At 55.8% G+C, this 12706-nt stretch overlaps 1 protein-coding gene across 5 annotated transcripts in view; it reads right to left on the bottom strand.

Moving 5' to 3' along the window:
* Positions 1–1027: 1027 nt before the first annotated feature.
* DVL3 (dishevelled segment polarity protein 3) overlaps positions 1028–12706 on the bottom strand; it is a 52186-nt gene continuing 40507 nt past the window's right edge. For 2 of the 5 annotated variants that reach the window (XM_043492460.1, XM_038417487.2), the window contains exons 4-17: positions 12272–12378; positions 11253–11388; positions 10870–10963; positions 10318–10387; positions 9392–9531; positions 9153–9229; positions 8451–8518; positions 7979–8029; positions 7714–7863; positions 6076–6207; positions 5568–5735; positions 4655–4867; positions 3268–3660; positions 1028–2829 (exon numbers count right to left, since the gene is read on the bottom strand). In XM_043492460.1, the coding sequence (XP_043348395.1) occupies positions 2798–2829; positions 3268–3660; positions 4655–4867; positions 5568–5735; positions 6076–6207; positions 7714–7863; positions 7979–8029; positions 8451–8518; positions 9153–9229; positions 9392–9531; positions 10318–10387; positions 10870–10963; positions 11253–11388; positions 12272–12378 (1831 nt within the window). In that variant the 3' untranslated portion in view covers positions 1028–2797. Of the gene's footprint in view, positions 3661–4654; positions 4868–5567; positions 5736–6075; positions 6208–7713; positions 7864–7978; positions 8030–8450; positions 8519–9152; positions 9230–9391; positions 9532–10317; positions 10388–10869; positions 10964–11252; positions 11389–12271; positions 12379–12706 lie in introns of all 5 variants that reach the window. The other 3 variants (XM_038417484.2, XM_038417485.2, XM_038417483.2) reach the window with 3 other exon arrangements.

Below are 12706 nucleotides of genomic sequence, written 5' to 3'. Positions count from 1 at the left end.
GACAAAGCCCTAAAATGTCCAAAGGGACCCGTTCAGCTCCCACCTGCTATATTTGCCATAGGACACACAGAAGAGAGTAGCAGCCATGTTAGTCTGTATTCGCAAAAAAGAAAAGGAGTACTTGTGGCACCTTAGAGACAAGAGAGGTATCAAAGGCAGGAAGCCAAGTTGAGCTGGAGGCAGCAGAACTGCATTCACATGGAAGAGAGAGGTGGGCGGTGTTAAGAGGCCCAGTCTGCACTTGGAAGGCTTTACAGGTACAGCTATACCTATAATATAATCATCAAGGTGCTCCTAGCATAGACACAGGCAGAGTTTATATTGGCAAAACTGCACTTTTGGGAGGATAGCTTATTCTGTCCCCGCTCTGAGCCAAATAAGCCATCCCCCTAAAAGCAGAGTTTTGCTGGTAGAACCGCATCTGAACTAGGAGCTTTTTGCACGCCCCTCACACTGCTGGCCCGACAGCTATGCCGGGAGAAGTTTGTAGTGTAGAGCCTGTTGTATACTGACCCCCATGCAGGTTTTGAGAGGTGGGGGCTGCTACTGAAATCCATTTATTCCCATGCATACACAGCATATTGGGGTGTGTGTGGGGGGGGACAGGATTATTCACCCATCCCATTCAATTCTACCAGAGTTGCACTAGCTTCCCTCTATTTAAGACAGGCATAAGAAAAAAAGAATAGATCAAGCACTGCAGTTTAGGTTTTAGTTAAGAGCGATGTCATGGCTTCTTTTTCCTAATGACCTTCATCAGGGCACACATTTGAAAATATACTGCGCCCCTGCGGGTTGGGCCTCAGTGAGTATGAGAGTCTCTTTCTGTTGGAGGAGCAGCCACATAGGACAGACACTGACTGTTCACTTGCCAGAGCCGGAAACATCTGGGAAGAGCTCATCAGGAAATGAATAGGATCAAGCATTCTAGGCCTCAGCAGTGAGGGAAGCCTGCTGTGGGCCAGCCAGCCGCATTAGCCCAAGACGCAGAAGGACAGAAGAGGAATAAAAACAACAGGAGCCAGGATTCCAATAAAACTATGTTTATAAATAAAAACAAGGAGATTGGTTTTGTTTTTATAAAACCCAGCAGGCAGGGGGCAAAGCCAGGCCAATGCCAGGATGATGAGTAGGCTGGAAGGCAGGGTAGGATGGTAGGTGGCAGCATGAGCTGGCAGGATGGCACACTGGGCAGGATAGTGGATATTAGGCTGGCACCAGGGTAGATATGAAAGATTATGCACAGTAGATGCACTGGTCGCATGGGAGGGAGCTAGGAGAACGGACGACTGTAGAACAGCTGGTACTGCACCAGAGGGGCAGGAGGATAGCACATAGGGCAGGATAGCTGGTGCTGGGATGGCAGACAGGGCAGAATAGGGGGCAGTAGATGAGCTGGTGCCAGGTGTACGATATATTTTGCCTGCTAAGAATAATAAAAACCACAACTCCAAGGAGTTTACGCTGTTGCAGAAGAAGCTGTTGAACAGGAGCGAGATGACCCAGGGAGGAAAGGGAAAGACTGTGGCAAAGCCCACGCTTGGCAGCGGTGGAGCTTAGCGTAGCATGAACTGTCTCGTGCACTAGCCAGTTACCCAAGATAGTCTCTCTGTCACGCCAGCATCAGGCAGGAGGAGTAGGGCTCCGAGAGACTCCAGGAAGCCGAGGGAGAAAAAGGGAACTTTTCGCTACTAGCTAAACTGACTGCAGTCCTCCAGAGGGACAGGGCCGAGGCCCTGCATACATGCCACAGGCAAGGACTGCAGTGCCACGACACAGAAGGGGGCAGCATCTCAGGCAGGGACTGCCACAGCAGGCCCAAGGCTGTCACTCTCCAGTCTCCTTAGAGCCTGGTCCTGCCCCATCCCTCCCCTGTCCATGGAGAGGATGAGGACAAAAAGCCAGCACAACGCACCCCTCTAGGACAACAGAGGGAGGCAGCAAATGCAGGGGAACCCCACAGCTGCCCCTTTCTCAGCTTCTAACCCACTCCTCTTGCTCTGATTAGGCCTAATAGCTTCTGCACTGGAGCCTGCTGCTAAGCCCCAGCGTAGGAGAGCACAGCCAGTAGCTGAAGCCCCCACCTACACACAGCAGGCCTGGATGGAGCATGCTCTGTGGCCAAGGAATGGGCAGTCAGGCCCATTGTCATGCAGGGGGTGGGAGAGGCTGCCTAGACTAAAGGCACATTTTCAGAGCTAGACATCCGCACTTGCAGCGCAGCGGGTGCAAACGGAACCCTCACATTCAGCCAAATCCACACCACGCAGCTATGGGCACGAGCACTGAGTAATGGATGACAGGTATTTCGGCCTCCTGACACTGGCCTGTACCTCCTATGGGAGTTACTGACCCAACAGCACTCAGTCAGGAATAGAGCCTCATTAGTGTACTGCCTCCGAACCCAAGTGGGGCCTTGCTACAGGGGTACACTGGCTTTAATACTGTACAGAGAGTAACGGACCCTGGCCCAAGCCTGAGCATATTGTGGTGGGATGGGGGAACAGGGAGTGGTACACTCCCAGATGGGGCCTCATCTTCTCCACTCCCCAGAGGCACTGAAGCCCTGGCACATTCAATGGCTACATTTATTGATCTGAACACACAAAAGGCTGGAGTTGGGCCCTGTTCCCCTCTCAGGGCTGTGGAGAGGACCGGGGGGGGGGCGTCTTCAGCTAGTGGGAAAGAAGCCATCTTCAGCACCGTATGTGCCCAGCACCCTTGGGGCTTCATGTCCTCCTCTGTTGGGCCAAGCTGCTATGCCATGCTCCAGCTCTCACCCCTGCGGGCGGCAAGCTCAGAGGAAGTCAAACACCCCGTAATTCTTTGCTGCTTGACAGAAGAAACACAAAAGGGTGAAAAGAAAGAGGAGACATTTAGGGTGGAAGGAGCGAGGTGGCAGCGGCAGCTACACACGGGCGAGCAGCACAGGCACCAGGATGGATGCGGGTTAATGGGGTTAGAGATGGGGGTTAGGGGCTTGCACAAGCAGCCGCAACTTGCCTCTGCACACACAAGTCCGGAGGTGGGCTGGGCCGGGCGGGGCTGGCAGGGCTCAGCAAGGCCTGCTGGCCCCCGCCTCCATGCCATGGGACTAGGGATTAAACTCAAGGTTTAGTTCAGTTTATTTTTCCCTTTTTTAGTTATCAAGACAAAAAAAAAAACAAAAACAAAGTGAAGCCAGGGCTTTTCCTAGAAGACAAACCGATGAGGGCAGCAGACAGACAGGGGGACGGGTGCTTCACATTACATCCACAAAGAACTCACTGGGATTGCCCATGGCCATTCGGAACGACTGTCTACTGGCTGTCAGTTCAGGGGGCACAGAGGCCAGGTCACGGCCCGGCGGGGCCCCTGGGGGCCCCATAGCAGAAGGCGGTGGAGGCATCAGCAGCATGGGCGGGCTGTAGAGGGGCGGCAGGCCGGGCGGCCCGTAAGACTGCTGGCTGTGGTGGCTGCGGATGCTGTGAGTCAGGGAGTGCTGGCTGCGCTGGCTGGCTGGCACCGAGCGCTCGCTGGCCGCCCGCTCCCGCCGCATACTGCTCCGGGTGGTATGGTCCGACTCACTGCCACTGCCGCCCGACTTGGATTCGCCGGCCTTCGGGTCTCTCTCCTTTCTCCTCTCGCTGCCGCTGCGGTTTGAACCGCTGCTCCGACTCCCTGCAAGAAGCCCAAGGCAAGGTTAGGGAATGGCCCCGACAGCACACCCCCAACACGCAATCCCAGCCAGCACTGCAGGGGAAGGAAGAGACCAGAATAAAAGGAGCCTCCCCTAAGCCAAGGCCACAACACATGGCCTTGGGAAAAACTGCAGAGAGGAACCAGCCAGGAAGGGCAGAAGCAGTCAAAGTAGGGATCTTTGGTCATTGCGAGATCTGTCTACAATTTGGACCGGACTTTCCCTGCCCTGTGCTGATTGATGGTTCACTCCAACTCTCTCCCTCCCTCCCTCCCAGTCTCTTCACCTCAGCTTCGGTCCACACCTGCCCCCTCACCCTCCTCTCCCCTTGCTGTCCCCCAGCCCCTCTTCTCTTCCATGCCCTCTCTCCCTTCTTTTTTCTTTCCATGTTTTTGACACCCTCTGAACTAACCCCCTGCACCAAATAAAGACTAAAAATTTAAAGAATCACAGAAGTAACATGCCATTTGCTGCCATCACACTGTTCACTCTACTTGTGTGTTCCACCCCTTCCTCCACCTTGTGTCTGTCTGGTCTATTTATATTGTAAGATCATCAGGGCCAGGACTCTCTGCTACTCTGTATTTGGACAGGCCTAGCCCCGGTCTTGGATGGGCCTCAGGCACTACCATAATAAACCTGTCCAATGATAGCTCTCAGCCCCAGGTCAGGGCACCACTGCAACAAATCTGGCCTCCTTTCAAACTCTGCCCTCTAGCCCAATAGCGGCTCTGTGACAGGAGGTATACACTGGTTCCATCATGCCCAGGATCTAGCCTGTGGCAATGGCCCATACCTGATGCTTCAAAGCAGCTCTGCAATGCACCAGCCCAACTGTGCTGTGTGTGCGCATGAGAGAGACAGAGAGGGAGACATATTCCTCATTTCAGGAGATGACCCAGATCTTAGCTTGCTCTCCAAAGGTGTTAAGGAAAATACCCCAATGGCACATTTCAGTTCCTTTAATTAACTTACCTTCACTGTGCTGGCTGCCTGCACTGCCCCCACCATAGCTGTAGCCTGGATCAGGGAATCCTGGGTGCGGGTTGTATGGATGAGGTGGTGGGTATTGATATGGGAAAGCCATGGGCCACGGTGCAGCTCCTGGGTGGGGAAGCGGAGCCAACGTATCCTGATCTGAGGCTCCGCTGGATCCGTCATGATCATGCAGGGACAGGTTAGCCATGTCTGGAGAGAAGCAAATAGAGAATCCAGGTTAGTCCTGGAATGAAAACAAGCCATGTACAGTGGGACAACCTCACCCCCATCCCTGCTGAGAGGTAATCATGGGATACCCGCAAGAGGGGCAGAAGATCTCATGGGCAGCTATGGACACCTCCTTGCCAGACACCAGCCCAGGCTATGTTGGGGGTTACTGTTCCCCACTTGGTCAGAGAGGATCAATGATCTGCTAAATACCATAAACCAGCTCAGAAGAGAGAGGACAACATCAGAGCTGGCCAGACACCCTTAGGTCTGTCTGTCTGTCTGTCTCCCTTCCCTTCTCATCCTTCTCAGGTGAGCCAGGTGTCCTTAGGTCTCAGCTCCCTGCCCACTCCTTTAAGGACAATGCAAACTCTGGTAGCACTGAGGGAAGCCAGCCCCTCCCAGGGGTTTAGGTTTAGCCCAGGATCAAAGAAAGGTGCCGTTTTACTCCTCCCTGTCCTGCCAGGAGAAAGGATCGTGCAGCAGAAGATGGTGACATCAGCTGCACAGTAATACACTGAGAACCGGAGAGCAGTACGGAAGAGGTTCAGGCTGGCAGTCTAGAGCTGGCAAACCACTGCAAGACTGTCCTCAGAGAGTTATCAGGGCAGAGCAGAGCCTCTCCTTTCAGCACCCTCACCACCCCCCGCTTCCTCAACAGCACTAGAGCAGGGGGCCGTACTGCCGCAGAGGTCTCCAAAGATGTAGTAGCACTGCTCTGAGAAGGTGATCTTGTTCACAGTGTGTCGGATGTAGCCAGCTTTCAGCAGGTTGCTGGCGTACTTGCGGGATTCTCGCCGGTCTGTAAAACCTTCCACGTGGTGATAAAGCCAATCCACCACATCTGAACCTGCCATGAGATTAACCACAGAGCACGGTTAAACGCAGCAAGGACAGGAAGGACTGGCTCTGGGGGCAGACAAGGGGGGCCTGAATTTGTTCCAGGGGTGAGAAATGGGATTGGTCCATGGGTGAGAGAGGTGCAGGGACACTTCCAGGGGCAGCACAAGGCCAAGGATTCTATTTGTTTTCCTAGCACAACCAACAGGACGAGCCAATGGGACATAATGGTGAAGGATGCTCCCTTGGCATAGGTCCCCAAACAGGATCCCCTCACACAGGGAAGGCGCCTGTCTACCCATGTGTCTACCCCTCCCCAAGTCCCAGAGGAGGAAGTGGCTGTCTCTTACCGATGAAGGCATTGGGGATGGTGATCTTCAGCCACATGCGGTCGCGCACCTCCAGACCCGACTCGGGGGAGGCCATGGCTTTGACGATGGTGGCCATGTCGCTGTGGATGGACAGGTGAAAGTCATCGAGGCCTGCGAGGCAGACAAAGGGAAGGAAGGCGGAGATGAGAGGGGATGGAAGAGGCCACGGAGCCACATGGAGGTGTCACACACAAGGGGATGGGCCAGGGAACAATACATCGCAGGCACACCCCATAACACCGAGCAACTGGCCAACACACTGCAGCACCTGTGGTCTAGATCTTCTCAGCTTTCTTTCCTCGCAAAACCAAACCAAAAACTGCAGCTGGCCAGCAGCAGCTGCTCTAAAAGCTGCTTTGTGCCAGATGCTGGTTTCGCTGGGAAATTAAACTGGTACCTACCAGCTTTGCCAGAAAGGCCAGTCTCACTAGCTCAGGAAAGAACCAGTGCCATGCCCCGGCTCTGTCCTCACAGCACCGTTTACCACTGGCACCAACAATCTTCAGCCACCCCCCAAAATACAACTAAACAATTCCCCAGCTGAGCGGTTTCCTTGCCAGGGCCTCTGCTCCTGGCAGCTCTCCTCTAGCCCTCCCGGAGGCTGTCTGCCTGAGCATCTGGCTCGAGGGCCTACCACAGGAGCCAGCCTGCTTCCTATAGCTCTCCTCTCTCAATTCAGCTCTTTCAGCCTTTATAGGAAACAGGTGCCCATCAGGCAATCAGCTTACCCTTTTCATATTACCCAGAACAGGATAGGGCCTAATGGGGCTCCACCTCAGAACAGGGCTGGCCCGTTCCAGGCCCCCAGCCCTTACAGGGCAAACCTCCCTGTTACAGCTACTGTTGAATTACCTGCCCGTAGCTGAAAGGCCCAGCCCAAGCTCTCTCCCTCCCAACCACCACAGGCCTCTGATCAATGCACTAATTCAAGCAGAGGTGCAGCCTCAGGCACGCCCAGCAAGGCATTTCTTCATGGCCCTGCTCACTTTCCCCAAGGCATTCCTTGCGTGGCTGACGTCACCTCCCCTCCCACCGCCTTTCTAAATATCTGAACAGATACACACTGGAACAAGCTGCCAAGGGAGGTTTTGGAATCCCTGTCATTGGAGATTTTTAAAACCAGGCTGGACAACCACCCGTCAGGGACGGTTTAAGTTTACTTGGTCCTGCCTCAGCGTGGGGGGAATGACCCCTCAAAGTTCCTTCCAACCCTGAGTTTCTATGTCATTCAGCCTATTCTGTTGTTCTTGTCTGGAAAGCAGGAAAAATGATGTGAATTTGCCCACCCAAAGCTTGTACTTGCCCTGGGCTTTTGGACAAAAGGACTTTTCTTAGCCTTCCCCAGCACCACCCCCAGGTGCCTGCCTGCAGAATTCTTCCCACCCCAGCCAGGCTCTCTTGGTCCTTGCCTGGAGGGAGCACCTGTTCCTCCAGTCCCCACTCCTGCTGGTAGGGAGTTCCCCATGGTCCCTGGATCCCCCTTCCCTAGCCCCACCCCAGACCTCTAGTTTCTGCCCATGCAGATGTATTGCTCCCGTCAGGCTTGGGTGCCGGCAGGCACAGCGCAGGTGACTGGAAGCCGTGCAGTGGGGGGAGCACACAGGCACAGGGACTTACGTTCGGTCTCTGGGATGGAGCTGGTGATGGAGGAGCTGGTGGAAGTGATTGTGCTCATGGATGGGCTCATACCGTACGCCGGGTAGGTGCCAGTCATCGCTGCCGTGTGGGAAACCCAGGCTGCAGGGTCGATTGGTCGGATGGGCTCACCTAGAGCGAACGCAGAGACGATCAGATGCTGTCTGAGAATCATTCCCTCATGAAACCCACCTCTAGAGGGTGCTCTGGGCAGCCCCTTCCTTCCCAAGGATCAGCCAGGACTCACCCGGATCGGAGCATGGAGAGTCTGGCCCAGCCCAGATCCGCTGGGGAGCAACTGGGAGAGAAAGAAGAGAGGGAGGGTCAGCAAGAGGGGCATAGAGGGAGAGTCCCCCTATGGCTCAGCGGCAGCAATCTTGGGGGCATTTCTCCTTCCTCTGGAGCTCCGAGCAGGTGACTTCCCCACCCTGGTTAAGTAGGTATGTCCCAGGCATGATGTGTGGGAGGAGGGTGGGCACTGGAGGACTTCAGCTCTCCTAGCTGTGGGACACAAGGAGAGGGAGACTGCAGTCCTCAAAGGTCTGCACTGCACCGAGGCCTTGAGACCACAGCGGAGGGAGGGGGGTGCAACCCTCAATGACCCCATATTCAGTTTCACAGCAAACAGACAGGAAATAAAGCAAACAAGCAGGTGCTTGCAGCGAGGCGCTCACAGGGGCTGGGCAACAGCGTTAAGGGCGAGTCAGCAGTCCACTTACTCCGGGGTAACGAGAAGCAGCCCCTGGGGCTGGGGTCCCAGCACTTGGCCACAGTCAGGGTAATTGGCCTGCAACAGAAACACAACCATTTTTGCAACCTGCGCACAGGCCAGCATGCTACGCAACCAGGCTGCTCTCATTAAGGTGCTGGCTGTCAGTGGCCACGACCTGCTCTCTCAGAGATTTAGGTACAGGCCTGCCTGGGGCTGCTGGCAGGTTGCCAGCACAGATCCCTCAGCTGGGGATCACCCCCAACCAGGTGGCACAGCTGGTAACAAGGAGGGCAGTGGGAACTGCAGGGGCATTCAGCAAACCCAGCCTAGGTAGAAAGGAGGGGCTCGGGACAGGGGACCAGTGCTGGGACACTTGGTTCATGACCTGACCATGGAGACATTCCCAGCTCCAATTCTTGCTTTGGGCTCTTTCAAGGTCATTCATATGACACCCAGGAGTCAGAACGATATTAATAAGGAGAGGGCGATTGAGGGCCCTGGGCCACCTCCCCAGACCCAGCATAAGAGGGGTGGGGGTCTGGCTGCTGAGGACAGCAGGGGTTGCTGCTCTTAGACACAAGGACTGGCTGCATTACCAGTGTCTGATGAACCAGAGCAAAGGGGACTATAGCCTAGTAGGAGATGCAGGTTTGGGGGCAACCTGCCCCAAACGGGAGGGCTGGTGGGTGAGGTGGGGGAAAGCACCTACCCCGGCTTGTGCACGATCTCCCTCAGCACGCGCACAGCATCATCATTGCTCATGTTCTCAAAGTTGATATCGTTCACCTGCAAACAAGGCAAAGAGAGGTTGAATCCCAGAGAAATGGCTGTAGGCTGGGCTCCTTCTGAGAGGAGCTTCTGCGACTTGGCCCATCAGTCGGTGAGCAGGGGCTCCAGTCTGCCCCTCACCCCTCACTGTTCCAGCCCCGGCTGCAAGGCGTGCAGTACCTGCAAGAGCATGTCTCCCGGCTCGATCCTGCCATCGGCCGCTACTGCGCCCCCCTTCATGATGGAACCGATATAGATGCCACCGTCCCCCCGCTCGTTGCTCTGTCCCACAATGGAGATGCCCAAGAAGTTGTACTTCTCTGCAGGGATGGGTGGAGAATGAGCATAGTGAGAGCAGGACGGGACAGCAAAGCCTCACTGCATTGGCTCTAGAGCCCCACACCTGGGCAATCCCCCTCCACTAGTCCCAGCCACACAACCACCCTCCCCCACCCCATCAAGTGGCTTCCTGGCTCCTTCCTACCTTCCCAACTCCACCCAGCTCAGTCCTGATCTCCTCAGCCTCCCAACGCTCTGCCTGCTCCCCACTTCCTTCCCCCTGAGACCTGGAGCATCGGGATGACAGCAGAGTTAACCGCTACCCTGCCGTGCTCCTGCCTAGCATCCTCCTGCACCTGGCCCTGTGTGCCAAGCACTGGAAAGACACTGCCCACCTTGACACAGACACATTTTGGGCTCCACGGCAGAGTTTTTTGTTCTCCCCTTACCCTCCCCATGTGCATCTTGGCCTCTCAGGCTCCCAGACAGGAAGCAGCTGGGAAGCAACAGTGGGGTAACCTCGTATATGGGACACAGAGGGAGCTGAGCTCAGGTTGGGGAGAGAAGAGGCTGACACTCATCCTGGACCAAATCCCAGGACCAAAAACCACTCCCCGCACCACCCTGATCCCAACCACATTCTTGCAAACTGGCAAATCTTTAAGGGGATTAATGCTTCAGGACCAGTCAGTTTCCCCAGGGGACCCTCTCCCTTCATTACCTCCCCATTCCTCCATCTCCCTGCTCCCCCGCTGCACCTCCTGATCTCACTCCTGGAGCTCGAGAGGGCCTCGGGCCCAAACAGAAAGACAGAGTCTCTCACTCACCCATGTTTAGAGTGACTGTGATGATGTTCAGAGACATAGTTGAGTCCGTGATGCTGCTGAAGGACGATGACTGCAACACAGTGAGGCACAATGAGACGTCCCCCTGCTCCCTGGTCCAAGCACAGCCCCTGCCAGTTCTCGCTGCTCTCCACTGCCCCCTGTCCCTCCCACTCCCTGTATACTGTTCCTATGCTCCCCACTGCCCCTCCTATTCCCTGTAGTGTTGTCCCCATGCTCCCACCTCTGACCCCACCCTGATCAATGCAGGAAGCTCCACAAACGGACTGGTGGCCGCACCCCACACATTCCCACTGTGACTGGGACAAGAAAGGTCTTTGGTCCTAGCAGCAGCACTGACCCAGAAGGGTTTGTGGTACTTTCACCAGCAGATTCTCAGCACCTGGGCGCAGTTTGTAGTGACTGGAGATTCCCCCAACTGAGTTCCTGGGGGCCAGGGTGAAGCCTAGCCCCTACATGGGAGTGGGGAGGGGTATGCCACAGGCACCAGAAAGTCCAGCCCCAGCTTTGCAATTGCCCTCCCAAGAGATGTACCCGCTCGATGCGTGGGGCCTTCTGTTTCCGCCGGCGTCGCTTGTGCCTTCTCATCAGGCGGGAGGCACTGCTCTGCTCTGTCGAGCTGCTAAACCTGCCGGCAAAGGAGACAATCAGCTCTCAAGAGAAGACGGGTCTGCCAGCAAGACAGCCACAAAGGAGGAGCAGGGTGAGAGAACACTGCGGGCCAGGATTGGGGGCAGCAACAAAGCAGTGAGGGGAGCAGAAGACTGTAATAGCAGAGGGGGCTGCTGGTCAGGATTGAGGCCTCTAGCTGAGGGAAGAGCCCTGAAGGATGGGGCTGAGGTGTCCTGATTTGGCATCTCCTTGGCATGAAGAGTGAAAGAGGTGCCCATGTTCTCCAAGGCCTCACGCTCTCCTACCTGCTAGTGGAGTCATCCTCATCTGAGTCGAAGAAGCTGGTGGTCTCCAATTCGCTGCTCATGAGAGTGGAAGAGCTCTCGTACCCACCTAGGTCTCGGCGCCGGTCTCCTTTTGCCGTCCCATTCACTCTGGGTGCTGGGGAGACAGTGGGGGTCAGTACTGCTGGGAGATCCCGCTGCAGCAGAGCTGTGTCCCGGCCTCCTGTAGGAGCACCTGATGGGCTCAGCGCTTCACAGGGGGGAATCTTGGGGCTCAAAAGGAATTCCAAGAGGAGGAATCTGCTCATTAAACATCCCATCTTGGCATGAGGGGGAACTGTGCTGCCCTCCATACTTTGACCATTTCCCTTCAGGGTTACAACTTCCCTGCTTCTTTAGGTAATGGGGGAGGGGAACATGATCCACTGGGAGCAAGGGTGGAAGCCACAACAATCCCTACAGAGTAGGGAAGGTTACTCGGAGATAGTCCCTCTGGGTGAGAGATGCCAGACTGCGGGCAGTGAGAGTGCAGTGCAGTGCCAGCCCAGGCTGGGAACCACTTTCTCCTCTGTCTCAGCCTTTCACTGGGAGGGGTTAGAGTCCAACACGGATGCCTTTGGGCCCTGGACCTTCTGCAGCGCTGTCCCCTGAAGACACACGTCCTGCCTGTAGGTGGTGGGAAGCAGTGGAGAGGTGCCTTGCCCAGTGAGACACAGTCCCTGCTCCCTGGGTATCTAGAGGCAATGGGTATTCTGCCCCTCCTGCCCCCCCCAGAGATTCATGTCCAACACTTTGGGGTGACACGTGGGTACACTAGGATCCAGGGGCCAGCTCACGGTAGTGGTACGAGGCTGTCACACCCTTGGGATCCTCCTGCTCGTGCTGGGGGATTTACCCTCACTGCTGCCTGATTGCTCAGCAGGAGCCAGCACACAAGCTCCACAGGGCACTGTGGACACAGCTCTTCATGCCTAGAGCAGCTCCCTCCCTGCGCCCCAGCTCTGCCCCTCAGAGGCTCCCGTCAGGTCATCAGGGCTCACCATGCTCAGGCCCGTCTTTCCGGCGAGGTCTCTCCCTCTGCGATGAAACCACTGAATCAGTCTCCGTCTCATTATCCAGGTTCTCCCGACTCCCCCCGGTGTTGGGGCTACAGAGGGGTGACACGACCAACAGAGAACTCAGTGGTTCCCCAAGGACATGAAGGGACCCCCCCCTTCTCCTGGCATTCCCTGCTCTGACATACGCCAGTTACGCTGCACTTCTCAAGTCGTATTTCCTGTTACCCCTCACTTTTGAGGGGCATACTGGGGCCACTGGATGACAGCTTCCACCCCCCTCTTTCTAGTGTGGGATTGGGACATGTGGGGCTTGGGGTGCACACAGCCCCAGCACAGGACTGGGGAGTGGGGGTGCTATCTGAGTCCTACACTGGGATGGAGCTGAGAGGCAAAGCGGTTCAGTCAGCAATTTCCCCA

This window comes from Dermochelys coriacea, chromosome 9 (genome assembly GCF_009764565.3).
Source record: "Dermochelys coriacea isolate rDerCor1 chromosome 9, rDerCor1.pri.v4, whole genome shotgun sequence".
In the NCBI taxonomy this organism is placed as follows: Eukaryota; Metazoa; Chordata; order Testudines; family Dermochelyidae; genus Dermochelys; species Dermochelys coriacea.
This window is presented reverse-complemented; position numbering and strand designations above follow the sequence as displayed.